The following is a 19,300-nucleotide window of genomic DNA, read 5'->3' as shown; positions in this document are numbered from 1 at the left end:
CTCCTCTTGTACAGGGAGAACATGATACAGGCCATACAGACATGGCGTAATGGGCGGATGTCATTGAGTGAAGCACAGGGACCTACTTCTCAGATAGACAGGTGACTGAACATTATTTATTTCCTGCTCTCCGTACTGAGGCCTCTAGTTTCATGCAAAAACTATTATAGTGCATTATATAGAAAAGCATTGTCGCTGTGTATAAACCCAATGACTTGGACCAATTGAAAAGAGGTATTTGCATCTCATATATTTGTGGCATCGCTACATATTGTCTTAGGGTAGGTTTCCACGGTCAGGATTGGCTCAGGATTTGACGCAGGTGAAATCTGCATCTGAGGTCACTGGCAGGTCACCTGCGTTTTTTACATGCGTTTTTTATGTGTTTTTCTGCATACGTTTTTTCATTACATACATTTTTTTGTCACTTGAAATAAAGCTTATTGAAAGTTGGCTTCTGGGAAGGAAAAAAAAGTGATTTCCTGTTTGCAGAAAGGGTACGTGCACACAGTCATGAAATTCTGCAGGTTTGACGCTGCGTACATCTGCAGCATCCAACCCGCAGCATCCAGATGTTACAGCGTAGTGGATGGAATTTCAAGAAATTCCATCTCCACTATGCGTTCAAAGACGCAGGCGGCAGACCTCGTGCGAGTTTCTCACATCACACTCGCAAGTATGTCACCGGAATATGTAATGTCCTTTCTTTTCCTTTTTTTTTAACTAAATAAATGAAACATTTTTTAAAGATGGCTTGGGCTCCCGTGCAATTGTCAAAGCTAGCCACTGGGGCCGATGTTTATAGCCTGGGAAGGAGGTAATACCCATGGAGCTTCCCAGGCTATTAATATCAGCCCGCAGCTGTATACTAAGCCTTTACTGGCTATTAAAATAGGGGGGGACCCCCCCCCCCCCGCAAGAAAAATGACATGGGGTCCCCCTATAATTAATAACTAGCGAAGGCTAGGCAGACAGCTGTGGGCTGATATTAATAGCCTAGGAAGGGACCATGGATATTGCCCCCCCCCCCTGCTACAAACACCAGCTCACAGCCGCCCCAGAAATGGCGCATCTCTAAGATGCGCCAATTCCGGCACTTAGCCTCGCTCTTCCCACTTGCCCTGTAGCGGTTGCAAGTGGGGTAATAGTTTGGGGGTGAATGTCACCTTTGTATTGTAAAAGGTCACATCAAGCCCAGCTTAGTAATGAACAGGCTTCTATAAGACACATTACTAATGCTATAGTTGTTACAGGTTAAATAAAAACCCAGCCAGAATAAAGTCTTTTAATTAAATAAAACACAGTTTTCCCATCTTTATTGTTCTGCTAATTCCCTGAATCCCTCGATCTCCTACAAATAAAAATAAAATAATAAACCAACACAAATACTTCCTGTTCCAACGCAGTCCTTAATAATGAGTGTCCCATGACGAGTCCAGCTCTGCTACATCTGTATGCCTGACATTCAGATGTAGCAGAGCTTGTAGATGACCGCCGGAGATGGCCGCACGGCAGTTCTCGTGGTGAGCTCAGTCATCGCAAGAACTGCAGTGGATGCGGACTTCCGGCGGTCACAAGGTAAGAGATTATTTAAATTAGTTTGCATGCGTAATAAGCTGCGTTTCCGCAGTTATTACGCATGTGACTAATAATTAGATACGGTTTTACTGCTTCTAATGTTAGTCTATGGGAAATTTACGCTGCGGGGACAGAGTGTTTCCGCATCGTAAATAGACATGCTGCAGTCTATACAGACGCGCCACATGTCGTGAAACGCAGGACTGCCGCCTGCATCTCCGAACGCATAGTGGAGATAGGATTTCATGAAATCCCCTCCACTATGCTGTAACATCTGGACGCTGCGGGTAATTGTTGTGGCATGATGCTCATGCGATGTCATGTTAGGCCGACTAATTCAAAGAGGAGCCGCCAATCCCAGTGGGAAGGAAGAGGTTTGCAGGGCTCTCCTCCAATAGCCACAGACCTGGCCTCTTGATCATGGTCCTGCAAATTTATTTGCTCAACCCTAGTTTTTATTGTTGTGCATGCACGTCACTATATGTAATACTGTAAACTAATGACCAAATCGATCCCTAAAGACAAGTTAATAAGTAATATGATTTATTGCAGCGTAAAAGTATAAAAGATGAGGTCAAACTTTGCAGTTTAAAGTATAAAAGTAGTAATGAATATAATTACTAAAGTTCCATGCTTTATAAGAGGAAAATGTCAGAAAGATAAGTCATGAGAGGTTGACCATGGCCAGCAGACAAGAACTCCTACCCGATGTCGCCGCTCCCCAACCCCAAACCTCCCCAATATCTTCTCTATCCCTTAATCATGTGTTTCAGCGATGAATCCCTACTCTAACTTATACAGAAATGTTTCTAATAACTGTTTAGGTTACACACACATTCTCTAGGACTAACTAAATCCAACCACAAGAAGCTGGTGTCTTCCCTGGCCGTGCAGTTACAGGTGACATCTCAGCTGATGATTCTATGGAGTCACACTTGGATCTGTACCATATACTGTGCTGTACAGGGGAAGGGTCACTGCTTTAATCTATTGTATTAATATATATATAAAGTGCAGGGCAATAGATCTTCCCTCTTCTGTCTAACCCTTGAATCCTTAAGGCCTAATTACCCAATGTTCTGTGGCAGCATTAACTCTTACACATGTTGTTTGGGTTTCAAATATTTTTGGTAAAAATCTTAAAAATTCCAGAACATTTGTTACGTTGGTAAGGACACCATTTATTTGTCACAAACATCAGTGGGGCGCATCGTCACACCCTCACACTTTATTTATGGCTAAATTAATGTCAGTAATCTCACTTTTAATCTATTCTCTACACAGGTCGTGGGATGACACTTTAGTGTCACTTCTCTATAAGACTAAGAGCCGCCCTGACTTTCCTGTGTGCCACCAGGCGGCTGATTTACAGCCAAGAGACTTGTCCTCTGGAGCTCCTTTCAGCTGGACTGTAGTTGGAGGAGGCTGGGTGAAGGCCCTGAAAGATGACATGGAGGATCCTTTGAGCCTTCACATTTGGTCTGTGTCGTCGTATAGTGCTTTGTTCTATGTTCTACAAGAAGGGGAGGAGTGTGCCACCCTGGTGCGTTGGGACATGGACACACAGGGTGTTACCCACCACGCTCTGGGAAAAGCTGTATGTGTTTATTCTCCTGATGATGAAGCATCTCTGGTGATCACAGGTAAATCTGGTGACATGGGAAGGATCAGATGAAATGTTCTTACCAGTATTAAAATGTTAAAGTGAACCTATTGACCTGCAGATATGGCATTAATATGCAGGATAATAGCGTTCTGACACCTAGCACCGCCAGCACTGAAAGCCCCACTGCCGGGAGGAAATTAACTTTATTCCTCAACGTAGCGTTTGGCTTCCAGTCATGAGGGTGGCGCCGTCTGCATATAGAAAGTGGCAGCTATAACTGTGCCCCAGTACTGACTGACAGGCGGCTCTAAGGCTGAGCCGAGGGTGCGGTTACACCTGTCGCTCTCTATATACAGAGTGATGAACTAAACTGTGCCAACCCACCCCTATGACTGGAAAACTAACGCTATCCGGAGGCATAAAGTTCATTTCCTTCCTGCAGCGGGGCTCTCGGTGCAGGAGCCGCAGGGTGTCAGAATGCTATTAACCTGCAGGTTAACCCCATATCTGCTGGCTAATAGCATTATTTTACATGACTGGCCCCTTTTTAAGTTTCTAATTATGTAGAAAATGTTGCTGGGTAAGGTCACACTAAAATCCTTTGCCATGGTTTGATTCTCCTTTGATGAGGAGGATTCTCTCACCATAGTCTATTTTGTATTTGGTGCCTGACGTGCGTCTTCCGCTTTTCATTACGATATTAGGCCTGTGTTATTTTAAGGGCAGATTTGTTTGTCAGACAGTATTAATGAGCAATAAGAAATGCCATTTGTTCTTTTGTTCTATGATGTAATCTTATGATGTTGCATAATTTTCAATAAAACGAGTTTAAAAAGGGGGGGAAAAAAAAAAGGCAAACCTTTCCCTTGGCAATTTGGCTGCTAATCTGATGCAGATCTGTAGGAGTTGGTGCAGATTTGCTGTGGAATTCATTCTATACGTTGCAAAGGCTGTAATTAGAAATCGACAGCATAAATTAATGTAAAATATAGTCACAAGTGATTTACGCTGCATATTTTTATCAGCTGCACATAAAAAATATTTGTTTAAAATCGCTCCCAATTCCTTCTACTGTAACACACTGCAGATTTACTGCTGTCAGATCCGGGTGGAGCGTCCGGCATCACGAGGGCCATTTGTGAGCATACACTTCTGGTGCAGGGGGGTGCTCTGCCAGCACTTTCCTACTTATCTTGTGTAGCCGATTGTGCTCCCGAATTGCCGCATGGACTGACCCCAGGCTGCTCCGATTTACATGTCTGCTCAATGGACAGGGGAGCCTATGAGACTGTCTGTCGCCAGTTCTGTACGCACAGCCCGCAGCAGGGGCCGCGGCCGCTCTGTGCAGCTGCTGTTTACTGGCACAGTCCGCTATGTAATGTATTCAGAGAGCCGATAATCCTGCACTTTGCTGCATTTTATCGGTTTTCCTGTATAATTTGGAGGTGCGCTCATTCTCGGGCTCTGTTCACATGAGCGTCAGCCCTTCCATGACCCACGTGTGGACATCACATCACAAGGCTATATTCCGTTTCAATGTCTCTTCTTTCTGTGCATTTTTCCCCTTCAGATCGTGGCCTTTCCCTTGTCCTTTTTTCGGTGACACAGAATGAGTTCCTGACCCGGTTAATGATCCATGGTAGTGCCAGTACTGCAGATACTCTCTGCCACCTAAATAATTGGGGGCGCTGCTCTGTACCTATCCACACACTGGAGGTAAAAGCAAATTAACTCTCTTCTTTCTGTCGATTCGTCAAGATAGATAAAATGCTAAGTATTCTCTGTCCTCTTACAGGCCGGCCTGGAGAACAGACAATTGGATACAGTAGATTTTTTCCTAAAGAGTAAAGACAGTGTCCTGAGCTCCTTACCCTGTGACGATGGAGGCGTTCGTTCTGAGCTCTTCCTCTCCCGTAAGGACAAGGACATCACTAAAGCCTTGTGTGGCTTGGAAGTGGTGTCCTCTGCATTGGATTTACACTTTCTTCCATTCTCGTCCATATTTTTACAGATGTACAAGCTCTTGTGCCGGCTCTAGATCTGCTCTACGCTTACATCCATGGCACTGATCAAGAGACTCAGAGCAAACACTTCTCCGAGCACTTGCTGCAGCTTATGCTCCAGTTCCTCAATGCTCAGTTGCTGACAGTCTGTGACTTGCAATCTGGTACGTTCCTGTCATTTTCCCATCATGTTTCCTATTAGTATGTAGCCATTTACCTCAATAGGAAATCGCATACAATGCATTTTAGCACCTCTTTGCTTCCATTTTCTTATTTAACCCCTTTCTACTGGGCGTTATTTTTTTTTTTTCTTTGCAAAGTGGTCTTTTCCGCCTCTCCTTCCAAGAGCCATAACTATGTTATTTTTATGTCAACATAACCATAGAAGGAGTTGTATTATGCAGTGACAAGTTATACTTTTGAATTACACCATTCATTTTACTATTCCATGCACTGGGATAAAAAGGAAAAAAATTCCAAGTGCGGTAAAATTGTGGGGGGAAAAAAAATCTATCATAGGTTTTTTAGGTTTTGTTTTCTTTAGCGTTGAGTGTACTGTAAAAATAACCTGGCAATGTGATTTCTCCAGGTCAGTACAATTACAAAGATACCAAACTTGTATAGTTTTTTTTTAATTTTTTTATTTAATTGGTTACAAAAATGTTTTAGGCTAGTTTCACATTTGCAGTTGAGTCTGCAGCGTCTTGTCCGCAACCGCATGCTAACGCAGCGTTTTTTACCCGCATCAGCTTACGCATGATGGAAAAAAAACACTTGTGACTAAAAAAAACACAATTCTAGCACTTTTTTGTTTTTTTTCTCTTTATTCAGCAGGTGATAGAGCGGACATTTACAAAGGCAGCAATACCACATTATGTTTATTTTTTAAATATGGAAAAAGTAGAATTTTTATATAATTACTTTTTATTTCCTTTTAATTTTTTTAATTTTTTAGTCCCCTTAGGGTACTTGAAACTGTGATCGTCTTATTAATTGTGCTATAAACTGCTATACCAAAGTATTACAATATATAGTAAAAATCATGGTCTCCTGTGAAACCCAGCCACTGGCCTTCACAGGAGCACAGTCATAGGAGGTCCACGGCTGCCATTGTAACCCATTGGCACACCATAATGCCATGGGCAGGTGGACTGGAACACCCTTTCCTGCACCAGCTGGAAATCTTACATAGCAAATAGATAATGGCTGCACTCAAGTTTATTGTGCTAAAGCAAGGAAATGTGCAATACATGAAATGTGAACAGCATAATGGCTTGTGAAATTTATGAAAAAACACATGAGATTTTTAGCACAAAATTTGGCCAAATGTTGTGAGCCCATTCACCAAACGTCAAGGTAATCTCAGATCGAATGGGTAACTAACCTGTCTGCCTAGTGTGAACACTTACCTATGGCTAATAAAATGGTAAAGCCTGTATTTATAGAGGAGGTTAGAACCAACTGTGTTTGGATGTAATTAAAATCACAGCATGGTATTGCTTTTTCTGACTTGAACGCCCCGCCCTTCACCATGCTGTGATTTTAATTACATCCAAACACAGTTGGTTCTAACCTCCTCTATAAATACAGGCTTTACCATTTTATTAGCCATAGGTAAGTGTTCACACTAGGCAGACAGGTTAGTTACCCATTCGATCTGAGATTACCTTGACGTTTGGTGAATGGGCTCACAACATTTGGCCAAATTTTGTGCTAAAAATCTCATGTGTTTTTTCATAAATTTCACCAGCTGGAAATCTGTCAGCAGGATTTCACTCCTCAACTACTTGTGCACGCAGCTCTTTCAAAGACAAATCCAGCAATACCTTTAAGGTAACGTTCACATTTGCGTTGTTGGGCGCAGCGTCGTCGACGCATGCGTCATGCGCCCCTATCTTTAACATGGGGGGGCGCATGGACATGCGCCGGTATGCTTTGTACTGCGTTTTACGACGCATGCGTCATATAGACGCACAAGACAGGGCGCAGGGGACGCTACTTGTAGCATTTTCCCTGCGCCGAAATTCCCGATCTGTAGGATCTTATGACAACGCATGCGTCGCAAAACGCTGCGTTGTGTACATGCGTTGTTGGTTGCGTCGCGTCGCCGACGCTGCGCCCAACAACGCAAATGTGAACGTAGCCTTACATGGCCAGTCCATTCCTCCATTACTAAAAAATCAGCATTAGATTTAATATTGATATGAATTGTCACTCAAGCTCTATTCCCCGGCTATCACTGCCTCCTCCTGCCTTTCAGGGCAAAAGATCAGTCAGTCAAACAGGAGGAGGCGGCACTCGATGTGGAATAGAGCTGGAGTGACAGAGGCTTCAGATCTCCTATAGTTCTTCACCCTTATTTGCATATCAATTCAAACAGTGATTTCTCAGTAACAGGTGAGTGGACTAGGCATATAACATTATTGCTGGACTTATCTTTGAAAGAGCTACATGCATAATAAATAGTTTTGGGGGGTGAAATCTTGTAGTTTTACAACAGCTGATGTCTAAAGATAACCAATTAGTGATCGTGTGTAATGCTGTTAGCACCTCAGGAATCTGGCTGTAATCTGTGGGAGAACCTGGCAGCACATGCGCCTTCTCATTGCAATGCCATCGCTGGGGTAACAATACATTACAAGTTTCCTTCCGAATAAGTTGCCCACCTATTGTTTGACAAGCAATCACTTGATGAAGTTACCAGCAGTGGGTGGAGCGTAACACAGCCATTATCTGCCAATTATGATGCAGGCTCAGCTCCTGTGCCCGCATCATACACGGGACCTGAAATGGAAGGTACCAGTATGTCCACTGTAATGAACAAGTTAAAATGGTTGCCAACTCTTACTGTTATTTTTAACAGAGCAAAAAAAAAAGACCCCTTTCCTTACTGACTACCGCTCCAGTGATGCCTTTCCTCTGCTGGAAACACTTGGAAATGCACTGTGGGCGCACATCTTAATCTATGAATTCAAGTTTTTCGCTCAGTTCCATTGCCACACAAGTATAAAATGCAGTCTCCCGCCATGACGTCTGCTGTTACTAAAATTTGTGAAAGAATGGCTGGTGGTAAAGAACTCACTGATACCAGAGTGGTCCTGTAATAGGAATCTCCAGTGTAAAAAGTCAGTTTGTGACAAGTCCTAAATATTCCATCTGTGAGTGGTACTATTGAAAAGTGGAATTGTGTAAGAGCCAAAGTAACTCCGCCACAAAGTGGAGACCACATAAACTTTACAGAGTGGGGTCTCTGAGTATTGATCCTCAAAGTGTAAAAGTCACCAACACTCTACTGACTCCATAATTGCAGAGGCCAAATCTCCTCTGGCAGTAATATCAACAGAAAAACTATGTCCCTGCCGGGAGGATGATGGCATGAGTTTTCATGAACAAGCAACTGCATGCAAGCTTTACTTTTTCAAGTACAATGCCAGGCATTGGCTGAAGTGGGGTAAATCCGCCACTGGTTTATGGAGCACGTTTTGATTGGTGCCACATCATCACCATTTTTTGGGGGGGGAAAATATATGTGAATATATGCATGTGGATATTCTGGGTGGTACAGATAACAAGGTACCGTAGATATCATTGGTTGTCCACTAATGGTAAAAAGAAATACAAGTAGTATTCATTCCAAGAACTCTTCAGGCTAAGGACCAGTACATGAATCAGGATGAAAGCTGTCCATTAAAAGTCATTAACATCGGCAAATGTGTCAAAAATAGTAACGTTAATTGCATAAACTATCCAATATATCTATGTGTCAGAACTACGTAGACGAGCTGCTCTTTTTCTTTTGCATAGAGCCGGACCCCGGCCTAGAAAAATGTATGGGAATTCTGACTGGTTACATTGCCAAGCTCCGACCTTTTATGAAGAGGTTTCAGCAGCAGACGCCTCCTGTGAGGGTCCCACGTGCTGAGAGAAGACATGGACCTTGGGAGAACATGTCTGTGGAGGTAATGTGCGACAATCTGAAACTAGATGAAATATTCAGACAGTTTACTTGGATGTTTTGTTGGTTTCCTGTACTTATAATATTCTCTTTCATTCTTTTTTAGAATTTAATTTCAGATGCCATCCTGACAAATTGCATTCCTGAGGCCCAAGCCTTCTTACGAGCACAGGGCCGTTACCCTTCCAGCTTGACCTGGTTCAAAAGAGAAGGCCTGAAACTGGTTTTCAGATGTCTTCTAGAGACTCGTGTGTCGGAGGCCTGCCAGCTTCTCCAGAACATGGTGAGCAATGGATCACACGTCATGTCTGTCTAGAATACAGATCTTGTTCACATTGTTAGTTTTCAGAATAATGAGCGTTGTTGCATTGTGCCTATATTGAAAGCTTTAAAATGGTGTTTTATAGACCATGTGATGACATCACTGTTGTACAGTGAGCGTACCCAGTAACTCTTATCACTAGCCAAATAATGTGTATTTTAAAAGTGAGACCACCACAGCTTCATCAGTCGGACCCCTGTATTCATGAAAACAAAGTGGCAGTGGTGCTAAGGAATGTCTGTGCAACTTCCTCTTGTGTATGATGCCACTTCTAGCGCTGCTGCTACTTTGTTCTAGTGAATAGGAAGGGTCCAAATGATCATGTGTGCTGCTGAGTAAACCTTGATGCCGTGGCCTAGTGATATACACATGAGGATGAATGACCTCGGGGAGATCAAAACATCCAACACTGCGGAGACACCATCACGTGTTTCTCAACGCAGTGATCCAGAACACTGCCCCCATCCCTGATGGGAAATATGCAAATGCATGTAAAAAAGCCACGGAGACACCATCACGTGTTTCTCAACGCAAGCAATGAATAGCCAGGTCTTTCACCGGGAAGGAACAACCACGGGAAGGGCAGCATCCAATAAAGGAAAACCACCTATGCCAAAACATGGTATGTTTATAGTGAAAAGACTATAAACATAAGGGTGAATGACCTTGGGGAGATCAAAACATTCACTAGGCACTGCTCCTAATAGCCAGTTTCCTACTCCACACTGATGAGGGGCAAATACCCCAAAACAGCTGTCTGTGGATGGATACCATGTTTTGGCATAGGTGGTTTTCCTTTATTGGATGCTGCCCTTCCCGTGGATGTTCCTTCCCGGTGAAAGACCTGGCTATTCATTGCTTGCGTTGAGAAACACGTGATGGTGTCTCCGTGGCTTTTTTTACATGCAGTGGCCTAGTGATATGTCACCGGTAGTAAAATAAAAATCAAAGCTCAGCCTAGCCGACAAACAGCGTGTGCTGATGCCTGGCTGCCCCTACCAGGATTAGAGAGCAGATTTGTTGCAGGTTTACTGCGACAAAGAGGAGACAGTAGACCACGCTGTCTGATTTCTCATACGCCTGCACTGATTAGAAGCATTTCACCTTCGTATTAAACAGTGCAGGTTTCTGCTAGCAGTGCAGGGGTTCATCTGTTCAGTTGAGAGCTCCTGGAGCTTTCATGGTCTCAGCTGTTCAGTCTTGACCACCCCCAACTGCTATATATACTAATTTCTGACTATCAGGGATTGCCAGTGTTAGTTTCATTAAGCCTGGTTCTGGAATTGGAGGTGTTGGTTGTTTGAGGAGGCATTTTGGCGTGTTGTTCAGGAGATCCATTGCTTGGTGATTTGTCTGTGTGCATATCCTTATCCACTCACATTTGGTTTTCCCTTCCTTTACTTCCCGGTGTTCCACTCTGTTGTTTGTAAGTGCATATTTGTATGATTGGTATTTTAATTTATCCCTTTACGTTTTCCCTTGTTAGTCTGGTTTGTGTATTTATTTACACAACAATTCTCCACTTCCCTTGGTGGAGGAGGGGACAGTTAAGGGCAGAATCCGGAGCTCAGTAAGGCACGTGGCCCCGGCGTCTTCACCAGCAGAAGTAATCTGGGGAGCAGGGATAGCTAGGGTACTCCTAGCTATAAGGATAGGGAAGGAGTACCTAGCCCCGGGATATCTTGCAACTGTGCTGTGACAACACCTATCCTGGCAGTTTAACCACTTACAAGTTACAGTCAATAGCAACCAAGACATGCCAAGTGATTAGACAGAAGTGTTGCCCCATCAGCCCTCCCTTGGATCATTGGGTTGTCATTGAAACAGTTGCATCTGACAGGGTCGGTATCACTTATTTTATTTTTTAAACCACTCTTTGCCCTTTTAAAAAACTTGTTTCCCTGCTTAGCAATCCCTTTAATGCCACAGTTTTTTTTTAAATTAAAATGATAAATAACATTGTTTCTGAAATACAGCATTTTATTACACAATCCCAGGAGAGCGTTGTAGTCTTGATAGCACAGTTGCAGTTATTGGATCTTCCTTAAACTTATTGGTTTAAATAGGAAAAGCAAGTGGAGAAAATGAGACTACTCCATTCCATGACCCTGTTGTATGCCCCTGATGTGGCAGGTGTCACCAAAAAGCTACTGGCACTTCTTTACTGCTAGTCTGCTGGGTCTGTCTCCAGTTGGTTGAAGAAATCTTGTTTTCAGCAAACCAGATAAGATGCACTTCATGGAATCCTATGTTAGAGTTGGAAGGGACCTCCTAGGTCATCGTGTCCAACCCCCTGCTCAAAGCAGGATTCACTAAATCATCCCAGACAGATGTCTGTCCAGCCTCTGTTTGAAGACTTCCATTGAAGGAGAACTCACCACCTCTCGTGGCAGCCTGTTCCACTCATTGATCACCTTCACTGTCAAAACGTTTTTACTCTGTCGCCTCATTGGGGGACACAGGACCATGGGTGTTATGCTGCTGTCCACTAGGAGACGACACTATGCATAATCTGAAAAAGATTAACTGTGGCTCCTCCTGTGCAGTATACACCCCTGGACGGCATCAGCCTTCTCCAGTTTTTGCTTAGTGTCGCATAGGAGGCACACCTAAAAGATTTTTACTCCGTTTTTTCCGACGGGATTACAGATGAAGAAAAGAGGGTCTCCTGTGAGACTCCCGTCATGGCTCCTTCCTCGGCCCCCTATTATGGGGTGCCCAGTTGAAGTAGAGATGGCTATTCCCCATGTTGCTCCTTCCCCAGTCCCTCGGGTGCTGGTTCGAAGTCGAGACCCCCCCTCCTTCCCCAATTCCTTTTGGTTTCTGGGTTGAGGTCGAGGCGAGGATAAAGGCCCCTGAAGGTGACAACAGCACCCTCCCTATCCCCCTCTGGGGGTATTAGGTTAAGACACCTCAGGTAGGGCCTGTACAGGCAGCATTCTACAGCTCCCAGCAATGGGCCAGCACACTGCGCCTGCATCCAGGGACCCCAGCCCAGCTGCGGGCTCCTGTTGGGGCCAGGGGGAGTGCAGGCAGGCATGGCTCATACAGACACAGGGCTCCCTGTGCCCCTGTCTTAGCGGCAGCACCAGCTCTATACTGCCTCAGGGAGACCCCTACCGGGCTCCCCCTTACGCTTATAGCCCCACCTCCATCCTGCCTTTAAATCCGGAGGGGTCCGGTTCACATCCGACCCCCTCCCGGACTTTCGTGCTGGCCTGGAGCCCTTCTGGGCCTCAGGCATCTAATTTAGGCCCCGGCTTCGGGCCTAGCTGAAGCTGCCGCCTCCTCTCCGCCCCCCGGCCCGCCCCCCGGATGACAAATATGACACTCTACAGTGTCATAAAGGGGGTGGATCGAGACAGAAAGGGCGCGTTTTTACACAGCCTTGCCGCCTTTTTCCAGCTCTCCGCCCCCTTCTCCTCCTTTCCTCTCTGTCTCAGCAGCCATTTTCGGCTGCAGATTAACCCTGCATCTCCCGGTCTGCAGGACCAGGCAGCCAGTCTCCGGGGGGCCCAGGACTGTGGATCTTCGGCGCTGGACCTAGGGGCACACTGGTGGGGTAAGATCACAGCTGGGTTTTTTACTCAGCTGTGAATCCATATTACCTATAAGGCTCCCCTATAGGTTTCTCTACCCCTGTAAGGTCCTCTGCTGGCAGCACTTCTGCACTCTGTGCACTATGCCGGGCTCAAGGTCCAAGAGAACCAGGCAGAACTGCTATTATGCATTCTGCACAGCCTGCGGGACCGCTCTCCCCAGTAGTAGCACGTACCCGCATTGTCAGAACTGTATACAAACTAATGTGTCAGAGCCCCAAGAAGCCCCTGCCAATGCCTCGGTGTCTAATGCCACGCCGGAATGGGCTACTCAGATATCGCAATCTGTGACGCAGTCTATAGATAACCTAACCTCCACATTGCTTCAGGCTCTGCAGGGTCATGCCCCGGCTATGACCGTTACCCAGCAAAGGGAGAGCTTGACTCAGGAACAAGATGACCCTGGCACATCCACGTCTAGGGCAGGACGCAAGCGGACCCATAGATCAAGTCCATCTGCGTCATCCCATAGCACACGGTCATCCCCCTCTAGGGAGAGACACCGTAGCTCCAGGTCATCTAGACCGTCCCATTCCAAGGACAGACAATGCAGATCTCCGCAATCCCCGACCAGAGAAGGCCTCCTCCCCAGCCCACTCAGCAGGGGACTCCTCAGTGATGCACAGGATTCGGAAGGCATCTGTGACTCTGACTCAGAGACACGGAGGGGTCCCTGATCCCAATCCCTCCTAGCAATACAGCGCTAGTTGAGGACATAATTTCATCCATCCAACGGGTGCTGGACATTTCTGATCCGCCACCAGAGGCCCCAGAACATAAGATTTCCTTTGAAGGACCTCTGAAGCCGCCTAAGGTTTTCTCTAACCACCCAGAGTTTAAGGCGATCCTTAAAAAGCAGCTCTCACAGCCTGAGAAAAAATTCGCTAATCGCAAATATCTGGAGGCGAGGTACCCCTTCCCACAGAAGGACACCAAGGAATGGACAGATCCACCTGAAGTGGACCCCCCAGTCTCTAGGCTAGCAGCACAGACCCTCCTTTCACTGCCAGATAGCTCAACCCTCAGGAACGCAGCAGACCGGCAGGTAGAACGCATGGCTCGTTCAATTTTCGAGGCAGCAGGGGCATCCCTGGCTCCCGCGTTCGCCTCAGTTTGGGCTGCCAAGGCCATTCTGGCCTGGGCAAAGAATTTACAAGCTCTCCAAGCATCCGCTCCTGAGCTGTCGGACCAAGCGGTTCAAATAGCAGTTGTAGCAGACTACATGCTCCATGCAGCTCTGGATTCAGCAAGGGGAGTAGCGGGGATAGCATCAAACGCCATCACGATTCGGCGTATCCTCTGGCTGCGGGAATGGAAAGCAGACGCAGCCTCAAAGAAGTCCCTCACGCACCTCCCCTATCTCAATGGGAGACTTTTCGGTGAACAGTTGGACACTATGATATCAAACGCCACCGGGGGTAAGAGTACTTCTCTTCCCCAACTGAAACCTAAACGCACTTACAAGAAGAGTAACCAAACTCGATTCCGATCCTTTCGGAATTCCTCCGGCTGGTCCGTCTCGCGTCCAGCACAAAATCGTAACCGTTCCCCACGCAGGGACAACTCACAATCGACGCAAAGGTCGGACAAGACCTGGCAGTCAAAAGCAGGCCAGCCTAAGCCCAGAGGAGGAAAATCTCAGACTTTCTCCTCATCATGACTCACAGACTCCGGAAGACACCACACCAGTAGGCGGCCGACTTTTGCTCTTTCATCAAGTCTGGCTGCCTATTACAGAAGACAGGTGGGTCATGGAACTAGTGTCTTCCGGATACAAAATAGACTTCACCTCCAACCCACCGGACCGATTTTTCCTCTCTGTCCCCCCAAAACCGCCAGCCAAGGCTCGTGCCTACCACCAAGCGGTCTCCTCGCTTTTTCAAGCAGGAGTCATAGTACCGGTACCCACGACCGACCGCTTCCGAGGGTTCTACTCCAATCTGTTCGTAGTTCCCAAGAAAGGAGGCAGCGTACGGCCCATACTAGACCTAAAACAGCTCAACAAATATGTACGGGTCCGTCATTTCCGCATGGAGTCCCTTCGGTCCATCATTGCGTCCATGGAGAAGGGAGAATATCTCGCCTCCATAGACATACAAGGCGCATACCTGCATATAACCATTGCACCTGCCCATCAGAGGTTTCTCAGGTTCGCAATAGGCCAGGACCACTACCAATTCGTGGCTCTCCCTTTCGGACTCGCCACGGCTCCCAGAGTGTTCACCAAGGTCATGGCAGCCACCATGGACGTCCTGCACTCCAGAGGCATAGTAGTCGTTCCATACCTGGACGATCTACTCATCAAGGCTCCCACCTTCAAGGACTGCGAGCTCAGAGTCTCAATCACAACCGATACTCTCAGTCGCATGGGCTGGTTAATCAACCTACAAAAGTCATCACCAACCCCGAGTCAGTCCCTGACCTTCCTGGGAATGTTATTGAACACCTCCAGGGGTCTAGTGCTCCTTCCCAAGGACAAGGCACTGGCTCTCCGACTAGCAGTTCGCACCCTCCTCCGCAAACCCCCTCGATCTCTCCAGTTTGCCATGAGAGTCCTCGGCAAGATGGCAGCAGCAATAGAAGCTGTCCCATTTGCCCAGTTTCACCTCAGACCTCTCCAACTAGCCATTCTCAAGTCCTGGGACAGGAATCCCTTTTCTCTCGACAGGGAGTTCCAGCTAACGTCGTCAACCAGGAAGTCCCTGCACTGGTGGCTCAAGCCAACCTCGCTAGCAAAGGGGAAATCCTTTCTCACAGGTCAATGGAAGGTTCTGACCACCGACGCGAGCCTGATGGGTTGGGGTGCGGTGCACCTACACTACAGGGCACAGGGCAAGTGGTCCCCAGTGGAAGCGACCATGCCCATCAACATCCTGGAAATTCGTGCCATCCTTCTGGCATTGAGGGCCTTCCATCACTTACTGGCAGCCTCTCACATCAGAATACAGTCGGACAATGCCACGGCTGTGGCATATGTGAATCACCAAGGGGGGACCCGCAGTACCCAGGCGATGCGAGAAGTGTCACACATCCTCCGCTGGGCGGAGGACACAGGGTCGGTTCTCTCGGCGGTCCACATTCCGGGTGTGGACAACTGGGAAGCAGACTTCCTCAGCCGACAAGGAATAGACTCGGGAGAGTGGTCTCTCCATCCCGAAATTTTTCAACAGATCTGTCTCTGCTGGGGGACCCCGGATGTGGACCTAATGGCATCCCACTTCAATGCCAAGGTCTCCAACTTCATGGCCAGAACACACGATCCGCGGTTGCTCAGAGCAGACGCTCTGGTTCAGGACTGGACCCAGTTCCAGCTTCTGTATATTTTTCCACCTCTCCCCCTGATATCCAGAGTGGTGAGGAAGATCAAACAAGAGGGAGTTCCAACCATCCTAATTGCACCGGACTGGCCCAGACACACATGGTACGCCGACATCGTACAACTCACAGCAGACGCCCCCTGGCGTCTCCCCGACCGCCACGCTCTTCTATCACAAGGCCCGTTCTACCACCAGAACTCGGGCTCTCAATTTGACGGCGTGGCCCTTGAGACCTGGGTTCTAACCCAGGCAGGGCTCTCGACGGACGTCATTGGAACCATGATCAGAGCACGGAAACCAGCGTCTGCCAAGATTTATTACCGTACCTGGAAAGCATTCTTTACCTGGTGCGAATCTCGTGGCCAGATCCCACTCCCTTATTCCCTACCCAAAGTACTTGGTTTTCTCCAATCGGGTCTGGAGGCCAGGCTGTCATTGGGCTCGCTTAAGAGCCAGGTGTCAGCCCTCTCAGTGCTTTTTCAATGGCGCATTGCTACCAAGCCGCAAGTAAGGACTTTCCTTCAGGGGGTTTCCTGATTGGTTCCCCCCTACAGACGACCACTAGAAACGTGGGACCTCAACCTGGTCCTGACAGCATTGCAGGAACCACCCTTTGAACCCCTTAAGAAGGTCCCGCTCCGCCTTCTTTCCCAGAAGGTGGTTTTCCTGGTGGCAATCACCTCGCTACGCAGGGTGTCTGAACTGACAGCACTCTCCTGCAGACGGCCCTTCCTGGCTTTTCACCAGGACAAGGTAGTTCTTCGTACGGTCCCATCCTTCCTTCCGAAGGTTGTGTCCGACTTTCACCTCAATGAGAAAATTTCACTACCATCCCTTTGTCCGGTTCCGGTTCATAGAGTGGAGAAGGCTCTGCATACGCTTGACCTTGTCAGGGCATTGCGTATATACGTGTCTAGGACTGCGTCCTTCCGGAGGTCTGATTCTCTTTTCCTCCTTCCGGAAGGCGGCCACAAGGGTCTGCCAGCTTCCAAAGCTACCCTTGCCAGGTGGATCAAATCCACCATACAAGAGGCCTACCGCCTTAAGAATTCTCCTCTTCCAGCCGGTATTACGGCACACTCTACACGGGCGGTAGGGGCCTCCTGGGCCATTCGGCACCAGGCTTCGGCACAACAAGTGTGTAAGGCGGCCACTTGGACTAGCTTACACACGTTTACTAAACACTACAGGGTTCATACCCAGTCCTCAGCGGACGCGAGCCTGGGTAGATGTGTCCTGCAGGCGGCAGTGCCCTAAGTATAGGGGCCTGTCTGCACAATATTCGTCCATTGCTTCCCACCCAGGGACTGCTTTAGGACGTCCCATGGTCCTGTGTCCCCCAATGAGGCGACAGAGTAAAGGAGATTTTTGTGTACTCACCGTAAAATCTCTTTCTGTTAGCCTCTAATTGGGGGACAACGCTCCCACCCTGTTGCCCTTTCCGGGCCGTTGTAACTGTTGAGTTCTCATATTGTTTTCTTGAGCTCGTACATAGTTGCCTTCTTACAGGCATAATTATGTTATTCATGTTACGTTCCTCCTGCTTTTGCACAAAACTGGAGAAGGCTGATGCCGTCCAGGGGTGTATACTGCACAGGAGGAGCCACAGTTAATCTTTTTCAGATTATGCATAGTGTCGCCTCCTAGTGGACAGCAGCATAACACCCATGGTTCTGTGTCCCCCAATTAGAGGCTAAGAGAAAGAGATTTTACGGTGAGTACACAAAAATCTCCTTTTTTAATGTGTAATCTGTATCGTCTCCCTTTAAGTTTCATAATTTAACTTAATTTTGGTTTGTTGCCTATATATAATTAAATATATATTGTGTATTTTAATGGCCCCTCCAACTTATGGAGAAGCATTGCAGAATGTGTACGTGTGCTCTATGCTCACTCCTAAGTGTGAAAAAACAGCTTGATGTTTCCGTATTATGGCACCAGACTTCTGGGTTCTCAATGTAGCTATGCCTCATAATATTAATCCTTAAATCTTTATTCCAGGGCTATTCCAGATGGGAGGAACTTCATCGTATATGCTTGCACACATCGGATCTAGGAGTCCGGACGCTCTTGGTGGGTATGGTGTATTGCTGCTTGGCTAGTTTGAGCTTGGGGATGTCTGACCTCAAAGTGTCTCCTTTTAGGTTGATCTGCTGCAGAAACGAGGACTTTTTTCAGAACAGCAACAACAAGCGATACACACAGTATGCAGACTAGAGGAACTGTATGGCAATGTGTGCCAAATTACTGATGAGAGGAAAGGAGCGGTTAACCCCAGGTAATCTACTTGGGCTGCCTGACTGTACAGTACAGCGCATAACCGGAACATTGAGTGTGAGCTGTGATATGTCTTCCAGACCTTCATGGGGAATCTGTGCCACGTCTCCAGAGGTGAAGACGCTGCAAGATGCACTGACTGCTCTGAGAGAAGAGCCGGAGGTAATGCTTCTGCATTGGGCTAAGGACTGGGACTATGGGACCCAGGAGTCACTTTTACTGCCATGGAGAAAAAACACAGGTGAGTGTGATAATTTATCTGTGAACGTGTATTACATGAAGGTTATGTAATGGATTACGGTTCTAATTCTGGTCCATTTTATGGCTGTAAACAATTCAGATATTTTCTGATAGAAAACACAATCTCAATACACCGTTGGGTAATGCAGGGTTGCAGGACCGCCCACTGGACCATCAGTGACTGACAGCTCTATTTCTATAAGTCTGCGAGCAGGGATAGCTGTCAGTCTCTGATAGGACCGCCCACTTGACTACAAATCCCAGAAAGAGCAGAGGATTAAATGATGAAAACACAGGTTATACTGAATCTTTTCTCATGAAATTATGTATTCATCTGCTCAGCTCCTCCTGCTCTATAACATGGTGTCTGCAGATTGGACTGCATTTTCCTTGTGACAGGTTC

The 19,300-nt window shown here is 46.9% G+C and overlaps 1 protein-coding gene across 2 annotated transcripts in view; it reads left to right on the top strand.

The window, feature by feature from the left end:
• SPG11 (SPG11 vesicle trafficking associated, spatacsin) overlaps positions 1-19,300 on the top strand; it is a 77,131-nt gene that overhangs the window by 9,505 nt on the left and 48,326 nt on the right. For both annotated transcript variants that reach the window (XM_077263183.1, XM_077263181.1), the window contains exons 6-15: positions 15-101; positions 2,863-3,221; positions 4,755-4,900; positions 4,980-5,097; positions 5,196-5,351; positions 8,992-9,146; positions 9,249-9,425; positions 18,382-18,453; positions 18,525-18,658; positions 18,738-18,898. In XM_077263183.1, coding sequence (XP_077119298.1) covers positions 15-101; positions 2,863-3,221; positions 4,755-4,900; positions 4,980-5,097; positions 5,196-5,351; positions 8,992-9,146; positions 9,249-9,425; positions 18,382-18,453; positions 18,525-18,658; positions 18,738-18,898 — 1,565 coding nt within the window. The remainder of the gene's footprint in view (positions 1-14; positions 102-2,862; positions 3,222-4,754; positions 4,901-4,979; positions 5,098-5,195; positions 5,352-8,991; positions 9,147-9,248; positions 9,426-18,381; positions 18,454-18,524; positions 18,659-18,737; positions 18,899-19,300) is intronic.

This window comes from Ranitomeya variabilis, chromosome 5 (genome assembly GCF_051348905.1).
Source record: "Ranitomeya variabilis isolate aRanVar5 chromosome 5, aRanVar5.hap1, whole genome shotgun sequence".
NCBI classification, from domain to species: domain Eukaryota; kingdom Metazoa; phylum Chordata; class Amphibia; order Anura; family Dendrobatidae; genus Ranitomeya; species Ranitomeya variabilis.
The sequence above is the reverse complement of the archived record's forward strand: the minus strand, read 5'-3'. Positions and strand labels throughout refer to the sequence as shown.